General features: G+C 40.0%; 1 protein-coding gene across 1 annotated transcript in view; it reads right to left on the bottom strand.

Annotated features, from left to right (window-relative positions):
* Positions 1-366: 366 nt before the first annotated feature.
* Positions 367-21,737, bottom strand: part of SP1 (Sp1 transcription factor) — a 45,456-nt gene continuing 24,085 nt past the window's right edge. Inside the window, exons 4-6 of the mRNA XM_080810046.1 lie at positions 4,791-4,959; positions 2,160-2,359; positions 367-1,070 (exon numbers count right to left, since the gene is read on the bottom strand). Of these exons, the coding sequence (XP_080666172.1) occupies positions 757-1,070; positions 2,160-2,359; positions 4,791-4,959 (683 nt within the window). The 3' untranslated portion in view covers positions 367-756. The remainder of the gene's footprint in view (positions 1,071-2,159; positions 2,360-4,790; positions 4,960-21,737) is intronic.

Below are 21,737 nucleotides of genomic sequence, written 5' to 3'. Positions count from 1 at the left end.
TAAAGTGATCAGGTGAGAGAAAGGGAGACAGAAAGGTTGAGTCAAGAAAGGAGTGCAAGAAGCTGATCCCAAATAAAAAGACAAAATTAAGAAAGGAAAAACATTATGTATGTATATATAAACTAAAAGCAGAGCATATGAATGCTTAATCTGGTGGAAAGCCAAGACAACATCTATAGAAAAGCTTGATGTGTCACAACAAGGCTCAGCCATAGGGAAATAAGGCAATATAAAAAAATGACCAAGGTATTTTGGTCACAGAATGGTCTCCTTCCTCCTCCCAGCCAACCCCTGCAAATGCATCTCTATATATCTTTTATATATATATATATAATATATATATAATATAGAATCTGTTTTTTTGTTAAAAAGTATTTCAATGATCATATATATTTATCAAGGCATGATGGCTTTAGGAAAGGGGGGGATCCATCATGGGGGAGCTGAGAAGGGAAATGCAGGAAGGGGAGGCTGGGGTAAGAAGTCTAAGAAACTGGTTGGGGTCAAACAAATGCTCATCAAAGGGTGGCACCAACAGAATTTTCACTAATGTTTCCCACTTTAAGGAGGTACTGATGATATAAGTGGGTGCCAAGACCCCATCTCTTCTCTTGTATCCCTCCCCCAATTCTTCCCACTACCATGCATTTTAATGCCTCATGGCTCTCTCTCCCACATGTCTCTTGGACCCATGCTACCTTGCATCCCAGGGTTGATGGGTATGGCCCATATGTCTCTGGCCCTGGGTGCCTCATCTCAGAAGCCATTGCCACTGATATTAATGGACTGCAGATCCGCCACCTGCATGACGTTGATGCCACTGTTGGCAAGACGGGCAATACCCTCTGGACAGATGGCCTCCATGGCTACCATATTGGTGGTAATAAGGGCTGAAGGGGTGGCAGTGCCGCTGCCTTCTGAACCTGCCCCACTGTCCAGGGGCAAAGTGCCCACGCTCAGGGATACACCTGGGCCTCCCTTCTTATTCTGGTGGGTCTTGATATGCTTTGACAGGTGGTCACTCCTCATGAAGCGCTTGGGACACTCAGGGCAGGCAAATTTCTTCTCACCTTAGTAAAAGAAGAGAAAGAAGATTAAGAAACGGACATCTTGGGACGCCTGGGTGGCTCAGTTGGTTAAGCGGCTGCCTTCGGCTCAGGTCATGATCCCAGGGTGCTGGGATCGAGTCCCACATCAGGCTCCTTGCTCAGCAGGGAGCCTGCTTCTCCCTCTGCCTCTGCCTGCCACTCTGCCTGCCTGTGCTCACTCTCTCTGACAAATAAATAAATAAAATCTTTAAAGAAAAAAAAAAAAAGAAACGGACATCTTAGGAAGCAGGGTACTTGTTCAATTCACTGTTTTCAAACTACATTAAACAGAATACCAGGCACTCTTAGAAGGTGATAAAAACAAGAAATATCTATTGAGTATCTTTTTCTTTGTGGGGGGGAGAAAATAAGTAAAGCTCAAAGATTACTCAGAAAGGAAGGACTAGGCACGCCTGGGTAGCTCAGTGGGTTAAGCCTCTACCTTCAGCTCAGGTCATGATCTCAGGGTCCTGGGATCGAGCCCCGCATCAGGCTCTCTGTTCAGCAGGGAGCCTGCTTCCCCCTCTCTCTGCCTGTCTCTCTGCCTACTGACAGAGAGTGATCTCTGTCTGTCAAATAAAAAATAAAATCTTAAAAAAAAAAAAAAAAAAAGGAAGGACTATAGCAGAAAAGTAAGGTAGGACTGAGACTAAGAATAATAATGGGGCCATGATCTTCCTTTAAAAATCCCACTGAGGGGCACTTGGGTGGCTCAGTGGGTTAAAGCCTCTGCCTTCGGCTCAGGTCATGATCCCAGGGTCCTGGGATCGAGCCCCGCAATCGGCTCTCTGCTTGGCAGGGAGCCTGGTTCTCCCTCTCTCTCTGCCTGCCTCTCTTGTCTACCTGTAATCTCTGTCAAATAAATAAATAAAATCTTAAAAAAAAAAAAAAAAAAACCCACTGAAAACCTAGCCCCTTCCATCTGAAAAATTTTCCAGATTAACTCTAATTCCATTTATGTTTTACTCATTCACTTTCAAACTTAAGTTGCTCAGAAAATAATTATTTCATAGATACATTCTGTGTTTTCTATTCTATTACCATTTCTCTCTTCCCCAGGCTCCTCCTCACCTGTGTGTGTACGTTTGTGTCTCTGTAGCTCATCCGAACGTGTAAAGCGTTTCCCACAGTATGACCAGGTACACATGAACGGCCTCTCGCCTGTATGCCAGCGCAAGTGTGCCCGTAGGTGTGAGGTCTTGCCATATACTTTGCCACAGCCTTGGATGTGGCAAATGTGCTGTTTCTTTTTGCCAGGATCCCCAGAGCCCCTAAAAATAAGAGCACAACTATTCATCATGCATTCCAGAGACGAAAATTAAAGAACCCCAGGGTCAGCAGTTATTACCTGGCCCACTCAAAACTAACCCAAATTTTTATTTAAAAAAAAAAAAAAAAAAAAAAGGGCTTCTCTTGGGGCACCTGGCTGGCTCAGTCAGTAGAGGATGCAACTCTCGATCCTGGGGTCACAAACTCAATGCTCGTGTTGGGGGTAGAGTTTACTTAAAAAAAAAAAAAGGAAGAAAGAAAAAGAAAAGAAAGAAGAGAAGACTTCTCTTTAGTATCAAAAGATAAATCTTTAGGGGTGCCTGGGTGGCTCAGTCAGTTAAGCTTCTGACTTTGATTTAGGTTCTGGTCATGATCTCGGGGTTGTGAAATGAAGTCCCACATTGGGCTCTGCACTCAGTGTGGAGTCTGCTTGAAATTCTCCCCCTCCCTCTACCCTTACCCCCACTCATATTCTCTATTAAATAAGTAAATAAAATGAAGTAAAAAGATAAATCTTTAGTTGATTCTGATTCTTAATACCCCAAATTCAAGTTTTAAGTTTCCTCTCTACTGGATATTTACTCTTTCCTGTTTTTCTATTCCTTAATCCTTCTGATGTTTGACATGTGAAGAGATTAATTGCTCTCAAGACTTGTGAAGTCTATGAGGCATTTTCTTGTATTTTTCACAAAGTTTAAATCTCAACATAAGTATTTTCCATGGGAACTGTGAATATGGTACATTTTTGGCTGGGGACGTACTTAAGGACCAAAAGGTCTCTCCGTTTAAACACCTGGTGGAGAACTTTAAAGAAACATGATAGTTTACAACTATGAACCTATTTCCTAAAATAAAGGTCAAGAGCCAAATAGTGAAGATTAGAAGCTGAAAAGCTGGAACACTATCAGGGACTTCAGAGTAGAGGAAGATGGGCTGGATAAAAGTTAAATCAGAGGAATAAAAACTCTAATTCAAGGAATGTTTAAAAAAAAAAAAGGGAGATGTAAAAAAAAATTATATACATATACATATACATATACATATATATATATATATATATATCCCCTATATGAAGCAGTTCCTAAGCTCCTCTCTGGAATCAGCTCCGAAATGTTTTTGCCAAACCAGTCTGTTCCATGTGTGATCCATTAGTGGGCACTGGGGAGATTTCTAAGAGGGACTTTTCTTGGGTTTTAACAGCAGAGGGGAAAAACAACATAACGGAAATGAAATCACACTAAGGTGGAAATCAAGAGAGTTTCCTTTGAAAATTTAAATCCACTTTAGGGGGGCGCCTGGGTGGCTCAGTGGGTTAGGCCTCTGCCTTCAGCTCGGGTCATGGTCTCGGGGTCCTGGGATCGAGTCCCACATCGGGCTCTCTGCTTGGTGGGGAGCCTGCTTCCCCCTCTCTCTCTGCCTGCCTCTCCACCTACTTGTGACCTCTCTCTGCCAAATAAATAAAATCCTTAAAAAAAAAAAAATCCACTTTAGGTTTTGTTAGAGGGAAACTCTATTGTACTCAGTGGTTGTTGTTTTTTTTTTAAGATTTTATTATTTTTAAGTAATCTTGACACCCAACATGGGGCTCAAACTTACAACCCAAAGATCAGGAGTCACACGCTCCACCGACTGAGCCAGTCTGGTACCCCTCAGTACTTCTGATTCAGATTTTTCCTGTAATCTAGGGTTAACCTAAAAAGGACTCAAATTATATTTAGTTTTGGTGCTCTTTTTATTTTTTTATCTTTTTGTATCTTTGTACTTATTTTGTTGGGCCAAAACTTAAATAGATTTTTTTCCAAAGGCATTAAAAAAATCTGTATGGCTTTCTATTTTCTTTCAAAAGCAGTAAGTTAAAGAGAAAGAATATAATGTGGAAATTTCGAGAGATAATACTGAATAAAACTAAATATTTTACTAATTAGAAAAATTTGCCGGAACTTTGTTCTGTAGGACACATTAGATTCTATGATGGAAGAATTTTCTACCTGGAGTAAGCATTTCTGTCTATTGTGAGGGAAAATAAAACTCTGTAAACCCTCATGATTCTCACACAACCACTATAAAAAATCATTATAGTAAATATGTTTCTTTTTCTTTGCAAGACTATTTTATAAGCAACCTTGTTGAACCATCTCAAAACAGACATATGGTAACAATCATCCGACCAGTTGGCTCCATGTGATTTTAACCTTATCTTTGGAGAAGGCAGGCACCGATTAAGGCCCAAGGTCTTAGAGCAGATGAAAGGATCAGAGCTGGAACCAAAATCCTATAATATAACCCAATCAAATGTATTGTACTATCTCTGGTTCCTCTGCAACACTGCCAAGTCCTAAATGTTAAAAAATTAACCCTCTTTTGCTTACCTCCAAATCCATTAATTTTTCTCCTTTATACTCTTAAAAGACTGGCCTGACTGGGTCAACTTACCTTCCTTCACTGTCTTTACAGTAGGGGCAGGTGCATGCTTCCCGCCGGGTCCTCCGACCAGCTTGGGGCTGCGGATCTGGGCTGTTTTCCCCTTCTTCTCCACCTGCTGTGTCATCATGTATTCCATCACCACCAGCCCCATGGAGGCCAAGCTGAGCTCCATGATCACCTTAAATTAAGAGAATAAAGGATCAAGGTAAAGTAGAGGAGACTGTCAAGCTATGGTCATTTCAGTGACATTTTACATTTATAGCACCATTTCGTCACAGCTTTGAAGCCACATTTACTGATAGTGCCATCCATTCTTAAATCTCAAATAAATAAAATCTTTAAAAAATAAAAATAGGGGCGCCTGGGTGGCTCAGTGGGTTGAGGCCTCTGCCTTCAGCTGGGGTCACGGTCTCAGGGTCCTGGGATCGAGCCCCGCATCAGGCTCTCTGCTCAGTGGGGAGCCTGCTTCCTCCTCTCTCTCTGCCTGCCTCTCTGCCTGCTTGTAATCTCTGTCTATCAAACAAATAAATAAAATCTTTAAAAAAAATAAAATAAAAATAAAAAATAAAATGCAACTCTTAAGAGGACTTTTGTAGCTTTTCATCTATAGATCACAAAAGTTAAAACAAAAAAACACGAAAAGTATAAACTCTAATAATAACAATGCACAGCATTAGCAAGGACATGAGGAAATAGGCATTTTTTTAAAAAGATTTTATTCATTCATCAGAGCAAGAGAGCATACAAGCGGCGGGGAGAGGCAGGCAGAGGGAGAAGCAGGCCCCTCGCTGAGCAAGGAGCCCAACGCGGGACTCAATCCTAGGACCCCAGGACCATGACCTGAGCCAAAGACAGATGCTTAACAGACTAAGCCACCCAGGTGTCCCCGGAAATAGGCACTTTTATATATAGGTGCTGATAAATCAGTACAACATTTTGAAGTCCAATTTGGCGATATTAAAAATTTAGGGGCTACTGGCTGGCTCGGTGGAGCATGTGACTCTTGATCTCAAGGTTGTGAGTTCAAGTTCTACGTTGGGCACAGAGTTTACTTAAAAAAATAAAGTTACATTTAAAGAAATTTTAAATGTGTATCTTCAAAGTAATTCCACTTTGAATAAGCAATGTCCTACTCACTGAGTATACAAAAATATGTGACAAAAATATTTTTTAAAGCTTTATAACAAAAAACTAGAAACAATCAAATGATATACATCAGAGTAATTAAGTAAATTATGATAAACTTACACAATTAAACACTATACACCCATGAAAAAGAATGAGATAAAGTTATGTGCTGTTACAGAAGACGGTCACGACGCAGTATACTTATTTTATGAAGCACAAATGGGTCACACTTAACATTTTCAAACACTTCTCTAGGCCAATGGACAAAAGTAATGTTTCAAAGGAAGAGGTGACATAACCTCAAATTTTTAAAGCATCAACTAACAGTACGTATTCATCTGTGAAAACACTTGTAAAAAAGTTAATGACTATCCACAGTTAAGATTCCTATAAATGGAGATTTTAAATTGTCCTGCTTTGTTTTTATCTGTTGTATAAAGAAACAAACAATATCTACAAATCTCAGCTCTTGGTTTTACCTCTGTACCTATTCACCACTCTTCAGCGCAGCAACATAATTTTGAGTTATTATGCCTAATAATAAACTCTCATCATTTCTTTCTCACTTTACCACTTCTATGGATGTATGTATGTCATTATTTATTTTTAAAGATTTTATTTATCAGAGAGAGAGAGAGAGAGAGAGAGAGAGAGAGCGCGCGCGCAAGCCCACAAGCAGGGGGAGTGACAGGCAGAGGGAGAAGCCAAGAGCGGTATGCTTAACGGACTGAGCCACCGAGGCATCCCTAAGATTTTACTAGGGGTGGGGAGAGGAAGAGGGAGAAAAAGTCTTAAGCAGACTCCCTCCTGAGCATGGAAGCGCAAGGTGGGGCTCAATCTTAGGACCCTGAGATCATGATCCAAGAGGAAACCAAGAGTCCAATGTTTAACCAACTGCACCACCCAGGTGCCCCTCACTCTACCGCTTCTAAGGACAAGCCTATGAAATTACAATAAATGGGAATGTTTTGAGATTTTCATGGTATTGGCAGAGCTAAACTGGAAGGACTGGAGTACAGGGTTAAGAACAGATTTTGGAGTAGGACAGATATATGAGTCCCTGCACATCCACTTGATTAGCTTTCTGACAGTGAGCCAGTAAAACTTCTCTAATTATCAGTTTCTTCCCTGGCAAAAACTAGGATAAAATATTATCAATTTCATAAAGTTATTGTGAAAAACAAATAAAATAATACTGTAAGGTGCTCAGCATGGTATCTGTCCCAACATTTAACACAGTGTAGTCAATTTTATTAGGAAATCATTTTGTGGGCAAACCATAATGAGAAATCACGGAGTAAGATATACACTGCTATTTTATTTAATCAAGTTGCCTTAAAAGCTACATGTGAAACTGAGTGGAAACTCCCCATAATGGGGATGGATAATTTCTCCTCTTGAAATAGGCTCAGGGGCACCTGGGTGGCTCAGTGGGTTAAGCCCCTGCCTTTGTCTCAGGTCGTGATCTCAGGGTCCTAGGATCAAGCCCCGCTTTGGGCTCTGCTCAGCAGGGAGCCGGCTTCCTCCTCTCTCTGCCTGTCTCTCTGCCTACTTGTGATCTTCCTGTCGAATAAATAAATAAAATCTTAAAAGAAAAGAAATAGGCCCAAAAAGCTCAGCGGGTGACAGAACGCTATTCAGTATCACCAGTAGTTATCTATCAAAAATTAACTTCAGAAGAGAAATTATGAAACTATAGATCCTGTTATTATCTACAATAGGTCTTCAGTAAGCAAAGCCATGGTCCATATAAGCAAATTATCTTTGATCTACTTTTTAAACTAACCTTACTCCATTAAAATCAGAGAAGCAATTCATTAAACCCCAAAGTTCTCCCTTGCTGCAACTGGAAAGAAGAACACTGTTCTCCATTTTATTGAAACATAAGTGTAACATTTAGAACATGGCATGAGTCAGTAAAAAGGGAAACAAAGAAATACTGAGGTATTAGTATGCTATAAAATCGTATCTCTAAGCCTCTTTCAAATTCTTATAAAATGGACAGTCAAAACTAATAATCCTCCTCAATCTCTACTATGATTTCAAAGGACTTTTTTAAATATGAAAACTGGAAATGGGGTTAAATGAGTTTCATTTAACAAAAAGAGGGATGAAATGCCAACAAAACATCAACATCAGACCAGAATCTTTTTCCAGCCTCTTTTTTTTTTCCAGCCTCTTTTAATAACAGTTTTGGAAAAAGGACAGTTTTATCTTAAAATGTGGGATTGGTTAAGCAATGAAATAAATTAAAGATTTTCCTTTCCATGATGAAAATAACAAGTAAACCAAAGGCACAGTTTAATGACAGTCTCGCCCAACCCAGTGGTTGCCTTTAGCATCAGTTATTGAAATAGCTATGGTAGTTAACACACTTTTTCAGTTTCTTCAAAGTGAAGAAGTGTGCTGAAGTCATGAACTTTTAAAGAGACCACCATGATAAGTCAAATACCCTATTCTTCTCTGAGAATAAACTTGGGCAATACTAAAATAAAATGAAATAAGAAACTCAATAATTTTCAAAAGGGCAGTTCCCATATACTTCGCTATTCATCTGGTCTCTGGAATGATTTCGAGAACACTGTGTTCTTTACTTCAGTAAGTATTAACACAGTATGACTGATATTCAAAACTATACCTATATTAAGCACACACTGAGTTTTCTGAACATGTTTCATTTTACACAGCAAAATTAATCCAAAGAATTTAATCTCAGTGCAGAAAGTGTACGTGTGTTCAGCCACATTCAAACAGAATACTGGTAACAAATCATTTATGCATGAGGGATACCAGAATACACCCCTAAATCAAGAAATAAAACAGAAATAAATAATTCTAATATATTATCCTTTATTTTTCAGAATCATAATTTTATTAATCTGGCTTCCCAATGCAAGTGAATCATACATAGCAAATCAGAGAAAAAGAAAAACTGTATTTTTAATGGCAGAGAAGCTGACAAATGGAAGTGATAAAATATAATACCAAAAAATACTTATAGATGGGCTCCAAATTCATCCCTATCTTGACTACTTAGTTATGCTTGAGATACAGTTTAACATAAGAGACGAAATAAATGCCTGAGTCTGTCAATTACTAGTTTTTAAAATAGCTTCCTAGAATCCTTAATGAGTGACTAAGAACTCTTCCTTTTTTAAATTTTTTTATTTTTTTATTTTTTAGGACTCTTCCTTTTAAAAATCAAGTTTGTTGGGGAGCCTGCCTGGCTCAGTTGGAAGAGCATGCAACTCTTGATCTCAGTGTCCTGAGTCTGAGCCTACTGGGTGCAGAGATTACTTAAATAAATAAACTTTAAAAAAAAAATCAGGTGGGTAGGGAGAGGGTGGTTGGGTTATGGACATTGGGGAAGGTATGTGCTATGGTGAGTGCTGTGAAGTGTGTAAACCTGGCAATTCACAGACCTATACCCCTGGGGCTAATAATACATTATATGTTAATAAAAAATAATTTTTTTTAAAATCAAGTTTACTAAGACGTAATTAACACACAGTAAAAATTCACCCTTTTAGTAAGTTTAGACCAGGGTTTTCAACCAGGGCCACTGTGCTTCCCAGGAGACATCTGACAACATATGAAGACATTTTTGATTGTCATGTCTAGCATCTACTGCTGCTAAACATTCTACAATGTACAAGACAACCTGCTCCTCCTCCTAAACGAAGAATTCCCTGGTTCAAAATACTGATGTTGCTAAGGTTGAGAAACTATGGTTCAGATAAACGTATACAGAAGTAGTGTGACCGTTTAATACAATCAAGATATAAAATATTTCTACCATCTCAAATAGTTCCCTCATACCCCTCTGCAGTCAGTCCTTTTTGCATCAATACGAACTCAGGATTTAAACTTATTTGATGTTCCAATCCATTGTGGTTATCATTTTTTTTAAAAAATAAATGTTTATTTATTTATTTGACAGACAGAGATCACAAGGAGGCAGAGAGGCAGGCAGAGAGAGGGAGTGGAGGAAACAGGCTCCCCTGCTGAACAGAGAGCCTGATGTGGGGCTCGATCCCAGGACCCTGGGATCATGACCTGAGCTGAAGGCAGAGGCTTTAACCCACTGAGGCACCCAGGTGCCCCTGTGGTTATCATTCTTATAGATACTCAAACTATCTTACACTTGGTCACAGTAACTTACCAAGTTGACTCCTGTGTCCTTTGACAAAATATCCCACATTTAATACTAATTTCCTACTCTAGATATAAAATCAGCTATTTCTTCAAGTATTCCTAATATTCCTAGTTTCTCTTAATGGAAGAGAAATAAGATACCACAGTTTGGTTCTGTAGGTATTTTAGTTATTTGAAGCTCTAGTAGATTCCATACAGATGATATGAACACTATTTCTTCAATTCTTACAGGTTAGTGTTAAACTATCTGTGGTCTGAGGTGCCCAGGTGGCTCAGTCGGTTAAGCATCCAACTCTTTATTTTGGCTCCAATCATGATCCCGGGACTGTGAGATCAAGACCTGCATCAGGTTCTGCGCTCAGCAGGGAGTTTTCTTGAGATTCTCTCTCCCTCTGCCCCGCCCCCCATCCATTCTCTCTCTCTCTTTCAAATAAATCTTTAATGAACTGTCTGTGATTCTTATACTTAGGAGTTTTTATCTGGATACAAAATTCTTTTTTCTTTAAAGATTTTACCTATTTATTTGAGAGAGAGAGACACACATACAGCAAGAGAGGAAACACAAGCAGAGGGGAGCTGGAGAGGGAGAAGGCGGCTCCCCTCTGAGCAGGGAGCCTAACGCAGGGCTCCATCCCAGGACGCTGGGATCATGACCTGAGCTAAAGGCAGACACGCAATGACTGAGCCACCCAGGCGCCCTGAATATAAAATTCTTGGTTCATGTTTTATTTCCTTGATTTTCTTAAATGTTAATCCACTGTATTCTGACACTAAACATGCTGTCAATAAATCTAGTGCAAGGGGCACCTGGATGGTTCAGTCAATTAAGCAGTTGACTCTCAGGTCATGATCTCAGGGTCCTCGGATCTAACCCCATGTCAGGCTCTGTGCTCAGTGGGGAGTCTGCTTCTCCCTCTTCCTCTGCCCTCCCAATCTCTCTCTCTAAAAAGTAAGTAAATCTTAAAAATAAGTCCAAGGGCGCCTGGGTGGCTCAGTTGTAAAGCGTCTGCCTTCAGCTCAGGTCATGATCCCAGTGTCCTGGGATCAAGGTCCCACATCCGGCTCTCTGCTCATCGGGGAGCCTGCTTCTCCCTCTCCTACTCCCCGTGCTTGTGTTCCCTCTCTCGCTGTCTCTGTCAAATAAATAAATAAAATCTTTAAAAAAAAAAAAAAAGGCTAGTGACAATTCATTTTCCTTCCTTTTTAAGTGATTAGGTCTTTTTTACTAGGATGCCTGAATGATTTTTTTTTTTTTTTGCCCTTAAAGTCCATCAGTTTTACTAAACTATGTCTCTGTATTGGCAATTCTGAATCAATTTACCCAGACACACTTTCACAAAATTTTCTTTCCGTCCCATGGCTTTGGTTGTTTTCTTCCTTGGGGACTTTGTTCATATGAATGTTAAGTTTTTCTTTTTTCTTTTTAAGATTTTACTTATTTATTTTTAAGACAGAGAGAGAGAGATCGCGCACGTGCACATGAGTGCACAAGCAGGGGGAGCCACAGGCAGAGGGAGAAGCTGGACTTGATCCCAGGATACTGGGATCATGATTTGAGGAAGATGCTTAACCAACAGTGAGCCACCCACATGCCCCTCTTTGCCTATTAGTATAGCATTTTTTTCTCAATTCCTTTTACCTCTTTTTAAATTTTTATTTTTTAAAAGATTTTATTTATTGGGGCGCCTGGGTGGCTCAGTGGGTTAAAGCCTCTGCCTTCAGCTCGGGTCATGATCCCAGGGTCCTGGGATCGAGCCCCGCATCAGGCTCCCTGCTCCGTGGAGAGCCTGCTTTCTCCTCTCTCTCTGCCTGCCTCTCTGCCTACTTGTGATCTCTGTCTGTCAAATAAATAAAATAAAATCTTTAAAAAAAAAAAAAAAAGATTTTATTTATTTACTTAACAGAGAGAGATCACAAGTAGGCAGAGAGGCAGGCAGAGAGAGAGGGGGAAGCAGGCTCCCCCGCTGAGCAGAGTCCAATGCCAGCTCGATCCCAGACCCTGAGACCATGACCTGAGCTGAAGGCCGAGGTTTAGCCCACTGAGCCACCCAGGCACCCTCTTTTTTGATTTTTAAAAGCTTCTCTCTTTCTACCTTTGTTAAAACTTAATTGTGCTTTACTTTTTATTTTATTGAGTCATTACTTGTTGCACTTCTTCATTTATGTGTTCCTTTTTAGTTTCACCTTTATTTCTGAAATAAGTTTTTCTCTTATTTCTAATTTTTTCCTAAGGTCTGTCACTTCTCTTTTCAAATTCTCCTTTTCTCTAATCACCTAACTTCTGAGATTCTTCTAATTTGAATTAATTAACTAAATAATTAAGTAAGTAGGTGCCATGCCCAACATGGGGCTTGAATCATGACCCCAAGCTCAAAGGTCACATGCCTTACCAACTGAGTCAGCCAAATGCTCCAATCTCGTTGAGTTTATTTATTTTTTTTTTTTAAGATTTATTTATTTGAGAAAGAAAGAGTGAATGTGAGGTGGAGCGGAAGGGAGAGAGAATCTTGAGAAGACGCCCTACCCAGCAAGATGCCCTTTGCAGGGCTCGATCCCAGGACCCTGACCAACATCACCACCTGAACCCAATTCAAGAGTCGAACATTAAACTGAGCCGTCAAAAGTCCCCTCTAATTTGAATTTGAAGTATTTTACTTTGGGATGCCCAGGTGGCTCAGCAGGAAGAGCATGCGACTCTTGATCTCAGGGTCATGAGTGAGTTGGGAGCCCCACACTGGGCATAGAGATTACTTTAAAAAAATAAATAAATAAATAAACAAAATAATTTAGGTGAAATCCTCATTCTCTCTTTGTGGTTGTTTCAGTGGTATATGTACGCATGTGCATTAGGCTACGGTGCTCAAAGTAGATACTACTACTTGTTCCCAGTTTTCATTCTCTTCCTCTTCTGCCTTAAAGCCACCTGATTTTTTTCAGGCTAACATAGTGCCTGGTTACAAATATTCTCCTTCCTAGATACCCTTGCAGGTAAGAAGTAGTCACGTGACAAGGTCTTAGCCAATCAGATGTAAAACAAAATTGCCGTTACGTAAGACTTTGAGGAAAGCTCTTTAAATGGGAAAAACTCAGCTTGCTTCCTCCTTTATCAAGCTTCACCTTTCCCTCCTTTATTCTGTCTGGAAAGAGGTCACAATGCCCAAAGGTGGTGCAGCTGCCTTGCAAGCATGGCAACTGTCCCACGCTAAGGCAAAAGTAAACACAGCCAGGGTTCCTAGTGTTACCCTGAGCTGCCACATGAACTTTGGACTCACTACTTTTAGACTCCATGTTACATAAAAACAATAAGCACCCACACACCTGGTTAAGACACTGTAATAGGTTTTCTGGTATATACAGCTAAATATGCATTCCCTAACAAGAAAGGAAGGAAGGAAGATTATTATTATTTTTTAAAGACTGACTTACTTATTTGAGAGACAGAGAAAGAGTGTATGTGCTCAGGTGGGGGGAGGGGAGTGAGATCTGAGGCAGGCTCCACACCCAGAGCAGAGCCTGATGACACCCTGAGATCATGACCGGAGTCGAAATCAAGAGTCAGATGCTTAATAAGGCACCCAGGCATCCCGAAATTATTTTTTTTTTTAAGTACTTCATGACCATGCTAAGCCTATCGTTTTTTAAAACTATACAGTCTATACATACCTCAGTATACCCTACCAGTATTTTGTGTCACTATTTGTTGTGTGTCAAATTGATAAGAGCCTTTAATTTTTTTTTGTCCAGCTCCCAGAACTGTAAGTGGATAAGCATCTAACAAAAAATTCTAATACTTTTATATTAAATTAAACCACACAAGAATAAAGAACAGATACCAGAAACTTATTTCCTCCTGTTCCAGAACACAAGCCCTTGCTAATTCATTAGTAATTTGTGCTCGATACAAATCCATAGAGCCTTGCTTCTAAGCTCATTTTTTCCACATTAAATCTTTCCTAATTATAGAGTTATTACTGCATGTTACACACATACACACATACAGATAATTTACAGGCTTTACTATATATATACTTCCTTTAGGGCTTATCCCTATAGTGTTCTCCCTAAAAGTATGCTGTAGAAATGACTCTTGGTTTCAGCTCAGGTTGTGATCTCAGGGTTATGAGATGGGGCCCCAAGCTGGGTTCTGTGCTCAAATCTGCTTAAGAATCCCTCTGCCTGGACACTAAGGAGGACACGTGATGTGATGAGCACTGGGTATTATATAAGACTGACAAATCACTGACCTCTACCTCTGAAACCAGTAACACATTATATGTTAATTAACTGAACTTAAATTTTTTCTTTTTAAAGATTTTATTTATTTATTTGACAGACAGAGATCACAAGTAGGCAGAGAGGCAGGTAGAGAGAGAGAGGAGGGGAAGCAGGCTCCCTGCGGAGCAGAGAGCCCGATGTGGGACTCGATCCCAGGACCCTGAGATCATGACCTGAGCCGAAGGCAGAGGCTTTAACCCACTGAGCCACCCAGGCGCCCTGAACTTAAATTTTTTCTAAATGGAAAAAAAATTTTTTAAAAAATCTCTCACTCTCGGGCACCTGGGTGGCTCAGTGGGTTGAGCCTCTGCCTTCCATTCAGGTCATGATCTCAGGGTCCTGGGATCGAGCCCCGGGTCAGGCTTTCAGCTCAGCAGGGAGCCTGCTTCCCCCTATCTCTCTGCCTGCCTCTCTGCCTACTTGTGATCTCTCTGTCAAATAAATAAAATCTTAAAAAATAAATAAATCTTTAATAAAAAACAAACTAAAAACTAAAAAAAAAAAAAATCTCTCACTCTCTGGGGTTACGGACATTGGGGAGAGTATGTGCTATGGTGAGTGCTGTGAAGTGTGTAAACCTGGCGATTCACAGACCTGTACCCCTGGGGCTAATAATACATTACATGTTCATAAAAAAAATTTAAAAATTAAAAAAAAATCTCTCACTCTCATGCGCTCTCTCTAAAATAAATCAATAAATCAATAAATCTTTAAAAAAAAAAAAAGTGACTACTCTTTTAACCCAGTAAGTATACGTCCAGGAATAAGAACATGTGCCAGGGGGCGCCTGGGTGGCTCAGTGGGTTAAAGCCTCTGCCTTCAGCTCCGGTCATGATATCAGGGTCCTGGGATCCAGTCCCACATTGGGCTCTCTGCTTGGCAGGGAGCCTGCTTCCCCCTCTCTCTGCCTGCCTCTCTGCCTACTTGTGATCTATCTCTCTGTCAAATAAATAAATAAAATCTTAAAAAAATATATAAAATTAAATCAACTATAGTATCTGCCTTATAGTTTATAAAATAAAGTGCTAATGACATGCTCTGATAAAAGGAGCATTAGAGGGACGCCTGGGTGGCTCAGTTGGTTGGGCGACTACCTTCAGCTCGGGTCATGATCCTGGAGTCCCGGAATAGAGTCCCATATCGGGCTCCCTGCTCGGCCCTCTGACCCTTCCACTTCTCATGCTCATTCTCTCTCACACTCTCCCTCTCAAATAAATAATTAAAATCTTTAAAAAAAAAAAAAAGGAGCTTAAGAGTTGGAAGGAGGAGTATTAGGGGTTTTATTTTGTTTTTTAAAGATTTTATTTATTTGACAGAGAGAGATCTCAAGTAGGCAGAGAGACAGGCAGAGAGAGGAGGAAGCAGGCTCCCTGTCAAGCAGAGAGCCCGATGTGGGACTCGATCCCAGGACCCTGAGATCATGATCTGAGCCGAAGGCAGAGGCTTAACCCACTGAGCCACCCAGGTGCCCAAGGAGGAGTATTAGAAAAAAGAAAAGTAGAATAGTCTGGGCTACTCCATTCAATAATGGTAAAAGATTAAAAAAAAAAGGTCTAAAGAAGGCTGTGAGGGGTGCCTAGCTGGCTCAGCTGGTAGACCATGAGACTCCTGATCTCAGGGTCACGAGTTCAAGCTCCACACTGGGTGTGAGCGTACTTAACAACAACAAAACAAAACAAAACAAAAATCAAGTACAGTTCTCTTCCAATGAAGAGAAAAGCATGAATAAAACGTATTTCAGAGTAAACAGTCAGAATTTAATGGCTGAATACACGGAACTTCAGTTTCTGGGACATAAATGAAACAGCAAGACTGCTAGGAACATGAACAGAAGAGAAGCAATAAATACAGTCATCTCCCCTTATCTGCAGACTGTCTTTCTGTGGTTTCAGTTACCCACAGTCAATCACGGTCAGAGGCAGATGATCCACCTGACATTATTGTGAGAAGGTCAACTATAGTCTAACACTACGTCACAATGCTTACATCATTCACTTTACTTCATCTTATCATGTAGACATTTTGTCATCTTCCATCATCACAGAAAGGGTACAATACAGTAAGTATTGTACTAAGTACAATTAAGATGTATTTTTTACAATAAGATATTGTGACAGAGACCACATTCATAACTTTGATATATTATAACTACCCCACTTTATTATTGTTGTTAACCTCTTACAGTCCCTAATTTATAAATTAAGCTTTATCATAGATATGCATGTATAGGAAAGAAACAGTATATTTAGGATTCGGTACTATCCACAGTTTCAGACATCCACTGGAGGATGAATGGATCCCCAGCAGATGAGACGACTGTATTTTTAAGATCTTTCAAAGATACAAAGAAACTCATTAAAATTGAATCTAACCCAGTAGCTCCACTTGTTAAGTATATAACAAAGAGAAAATAAAAACCTATGTCCATATAAAAACTTGTATATAAATGTTCAAAAGAGCATTATTCATAATGCCAAAAAGTAAAACAAGCCAAGTGTGTATTAACTTGATGAATGGATAAACAAAATGTGGTATATTTACAAAATGAAATAGTATTTGGCAATAAAAAAGAATGAAGTACTAATACATGCTACAACACAGATGAAGCTTGCCAACATGATGCTAACTGAAAGAAGCCAGTCACAAAGACCACATTTTGCACTATTCCATTTTATGAAATGTCCAGAATTGGCAATCTATAGAGACTACAAGCAGTGGTTGCCCTGGACTGGGAATGAGAAGTGAGACTAGGCAAGGACAGCTAATGGGCCCCATGGTGTTTCTTTTGGGAGTAATGAAAATGTTCTCAAATTAGATTGTGGTGGTAGTTGCACAACTGTGTGAATGTACTAAAATCTACTCAACTGTACATTTTAAATGGGTGAATTGTATGGTATATGTGTTATAACTCAATTAGGATGTTTTAAAAAGCAAATTGTAGTTCAAAACATTCCTTTTTAAAAATGGGAGAGAGGGGCGCCTGGGTGGCTCAGTGGGTTAAAGCTTCTGCCTTCGGCTCGGGTCATGATCCCAGGGTCCTGGGATCGAGCCCCGCACTGGGCTCTCTGCTCCGGGGAGAGCCTGCTTTCTCCTCTCTCTCTGCCTGCCTCTCTACCCTACTTGTGATCTCTGTCAAATAAATAAATAAAATCTTAAAAAAAAAAAAAGGAGAGAAAAGGAAAAAGGAGAAAATATTCAAAGGAGAAAAGAGAAAACTGAAAAAAGAAACAACCTATAACTGCACAAGGGATGGGGGGTACACAGAAGGAGGGAGAAGAAAAAATACTTTATTAATTTTAATTCAATAAATCTTTTTTTAAAAGATTTATTTATTTATTTGACGAGAGAGAGAGAGAGAGAGAGAGAGAGAGATCACAAGTAGGCAGAGAGGCAGCCAGAAAGAGAGGAGGAAGCAGACTCCCCGCTGAGCAGAGAGCCCGATGAGAGGCTCAATCCCAGGACCCTGGGATCATGACCTGAGCCGAAGGCAGAGGCTTAACCCACTGAGCCACCGAGGCGCCCCTAATTCAATAAATCTTTATTGCACATCTGCTATGTTCCACACAGTAATGTTATGTGCTAAACTGTAGTGAGCCAAAACATAGTGAGGTAACACACAGGACAGAAAATAGTATCTCTAGTTGCCTTTTTTGTTCCAGATGTCAGGAGACTCAGAGACCGCTCTAATTTCAAAATAACTTTAGATACCTCTGCCCTGACAGTTCAAAAATAATTCTGGGCAGATAAAGTTCAATGTTTACAAAAATGTCTAGAAAGAAAGCCCGGCAAGAAATTCAAACACATTAACATTGGTTTCTTTAAATGAGAGGTTGTCTTCTTCATATTTTCCCCCGAAATATAAAGCATGAAAAATAAAGGGAGGGGAGTTAAAAACACAAACATACACACTCAAATGTAAAGAAAAGAAGGGGCGCCTAGCTGGCTCAGTCAGGAAAGATTACTTAAAAACTAAATAAATGAAAAATAAATGTGGAGAAAAGAAAATTATTAAACTTTGAAAAGACATTTCTGTATTATTTTAAAATTCATTAAAGAAATCACAAAAGATCAGTTCACTTGACACATAAAAATGAAAAACTTCTATATTACAAAGAAGCAAATAACTTGAGGAAGTTATTTTCAACAAATTTTTTTTTATTTATTTTTATTTTGGGGGAGATGGGAGTGAGGAGTAGGAGAGGGACAGAGAATCTTACGCAGGCTCCACACCCAGCATAGAGCCCAAAACAGGGCTCAATCCCATGGCCCTGTGATCATGACCTGAGCTGAAATCAAGAGTTGGCCACCTGGGGCGCCTGGGTCGCTCAATCATTAAGCATTGGCCTTTGGCTCAGGTCTTATGATCTCCTGCACTGGGGCAAGCCTGCTTCTCCCTCTCCCATCCCCCCGTTTGTGTTCCCACTCTGGCTGGTCTGTCTCTGACAAATGAGTAAAATCTTAAAAAAAAAAAGAAAGAAAGAAAATAAAGAGTTGGCTACTTAACCAACTGAGTGACCCAGGCACCTCTCAAATTTTAAAAAACAATGAAGTTCTTTATTTAAAAAAAACAGCCCAGGCAACTTCCTAAGAATATCATTATAGTGCCAGGAGACAAATCAACTAATACTACTTATAAACAAGCAGAAGGAAAAACTTCAACCTCACTAGTAGACAAAAACACAAAAACTTAACCTTTAGGAAAAGGTCAGTCTATAAAAATATTCCTAACTGAAAAAATCCAAATATGGAAAAAGTCATTTGAACAGACAACCAACAAATTACTTAAAACAGCAATGTAAGAAATTGATTAAAATGGGTACAATGAGGAAACTGTTAAGTAACCTGATGGAATACCAGGCAGTCAGTAAAATTTATAGTTAACTGAAGTGTAACAGTTGGAAAAAATGCTTATGCCATGTTCCAACCAAGGAACAAATTACATGCATGCCAAGAATAAAGCTATGGTTAAAAAATAAATACATTAGGGGCACCTGGGTGGCTCAGTTGGTTAAGCATCTGCCTTCAGCTCAGGTCATGATTCCAAGGTCCTGGGACTGAGTCCAGCATCAGGCTCCCTGCAGGGGGCCTGCTTCTCCCTCTGCCTGCTGCTCCCCCTGCTTGTGCTCCTGCCTGCGCCCTCTCTCTCTCTCTGACAATTAATAAATAAAATCTTACAATAAATAAATAAGTACATTAAAATTTAAATAAAGTAGAAGAAAACACACCAAAATTGCTGCCTGTGATGAAGAGTAGTTATTAGTTTTGTTTTTCTCCTTTCTGTTTTTATTTTCTATAATATGATCGTTTAACTTTTATAACTTTTTTTTTTTAAGATTTTATTTATCGGACAGAGAGAGAGACACAGTGAGAGAGGGAACACAAGCAGGGGGAATGGGAGAGGGAGAAGCAGGCTTCCCGCTGAGCAGGGAGCCCAATGTGGGGCTCAATCCCAGGACCCTGGGATCATGACCTGAGCTGAACGAAGATGCTTAAGGACTGTGCCACCCAGGCACCCCATGATCATTTAACTTTTATCATTAAAAACACACACAAGGGCTCCTGGGTGCCTCAGTACGTTAAGTGTCTCCCTTCAGCATGGGTCATGATCTCAGGGTCCTGGGATGGAGCCCCCGAGCCCCACGTTGGGCTTCCTGCTCAGTGGGGAGTCTGCTTCTCCTTCACCCTTTTGCCCCTCCCCCTGCTCCTGCTCCAGCTTTCTCTCTCTCTCAAGTAAGTAAAATCTTAAAAAAAAAAAAAAAAAAAAAAAACAACCAACACACAGACAAAGCAAAAAAAAAAAAAAAAAATCACCCTGTGCATCTCACCCTTTTATTACTAACAATGTTTTACAGATTTAACATCTCAGTAGGGGCGCGTGGGTGGCTCAGTGGGTTAAAGCCTCTGCCTTCGGCTGGGGTCAGTCACGATCCCAGGGTCCTGGGATCCAGCCCCGCATGGGGCTCTCTGCCTACTTGTGGTCTCTCTCTCTCTGTCAAATAAATAAATAAAATCTTAACCAAAACAACAACAACAACAAAAAAAAACCCATTAACATCTCAGTAAATGGGTTGTTTTCTTCAAGTATGAGGCAATCAGCACAATGATGTCAAGGATTCTTACCAGTAGGTGTCGCTGTAACTAAGAGATAGCAGTTTTTAAAGTCCACCTTCCCAGCAAAGAGGTTAGACGGAAAAAAAGGGGGAAAGGCAATTCACAAATTATAAACGGGAACATTTGAGGAAGTGTAATTCAAATGTCTACCAAAACCAGATTTTTTTTCCAGCTTTGGTAACGTTTCTTTACTAAAAACTCCAGTCTTACGTTATCTGCCATGAATCCAAAGGTACAGATTTCCCTATTTTTGTGTCCAAAAAACTAAAAGATCTCAAAATTTAATTATTAGTAACCTACTGAAATTCTTCTAAATTCCAAGATCTTCACCTACTTCCCAACTCTGTCAACATCATTCCATAGTGAAAACTATTTTTTAAGACCAAGAAATGAGTAAGAATTGTCGTATCTTTCACCATAGTGCTAACTTCCTGGGGAAAAGGTTTTATTTATCTATCAGAGAGAGAGAAAACAAGCAGGGGGAGCAGCAGGCAGAGGGAGAACCAGGCTCCCCACCGAACACGGGGCCGGATGCGGGCTCAATCCCAGGACTCTGGGATCATGACCTGAGCCAAAGGCGACGCTTAACGGACTGAGTCACCCAGGCATCCTAGATCTTAGATCTTAGCTCAGGTCTTGGTCTCAGGGTTGTGAGTTCAACCCCCATGCACGAGCAGACTCCTGCCAAGTAGGGAGTCTGCTCTATCTCCCTCTGCTCACTGATCCCCCAGCTCCTGCTCTCTCTCTCTGTCAAATATAATAAATAAAATAAAGACCTGAACTAAGATCAACTCGGACACTTAATTCAGGTGCCCCCAACCTTGCTGGTTTTCAAGTTAGGTCCTTTTGACCGACTTTAGGTCTGTTCATATCCATGAACAGACATTTAAAAATTACTAGGATCTTCTGATCATTAAAATTAATCAGAACCATTAAATACACTGTAGTGCACTATAATGGTGCAGTTGGACAAACCTAGACTGAACCCTAGTTTCACCACTTACAAGCAGAGTAACCTCTCTGAGCCTTATTTTCCCCATTAGGCAAAAAGATATGATTATACTGGACTAATAAAATTAATATAAAGCATACCTTTAGCACTGCACTGAACACATGGGAGGGACTTAATAAATCACTATATATTAGTAAAATAAAAGAGCTGAATTTGACTTTTAATGTTTTTCCCTCCTATCTATATATGCACTCTTACTACTCACAGTATGTTATTCTGAACTTATCTAGGACAACTGTAGTATCAAATTCAATCATCAATATCTCTAAAATAGC

The sequence above is a fragment of the Martes martes genome, assembly GCF_963455335.1.
Source record: "Martes martes genome assembly, chromosome: 8".
NCBI classification, from domain to species: Eukaryota; Metazoa; Chordata; class Mammalia; order Carnivora; family Mustelidae; genus Martes; species Martes martes.
Note: the sequence above shows the minus strand (reverse complement) of the source record. Positions and strands in the feature narration are given on the sequence as shown.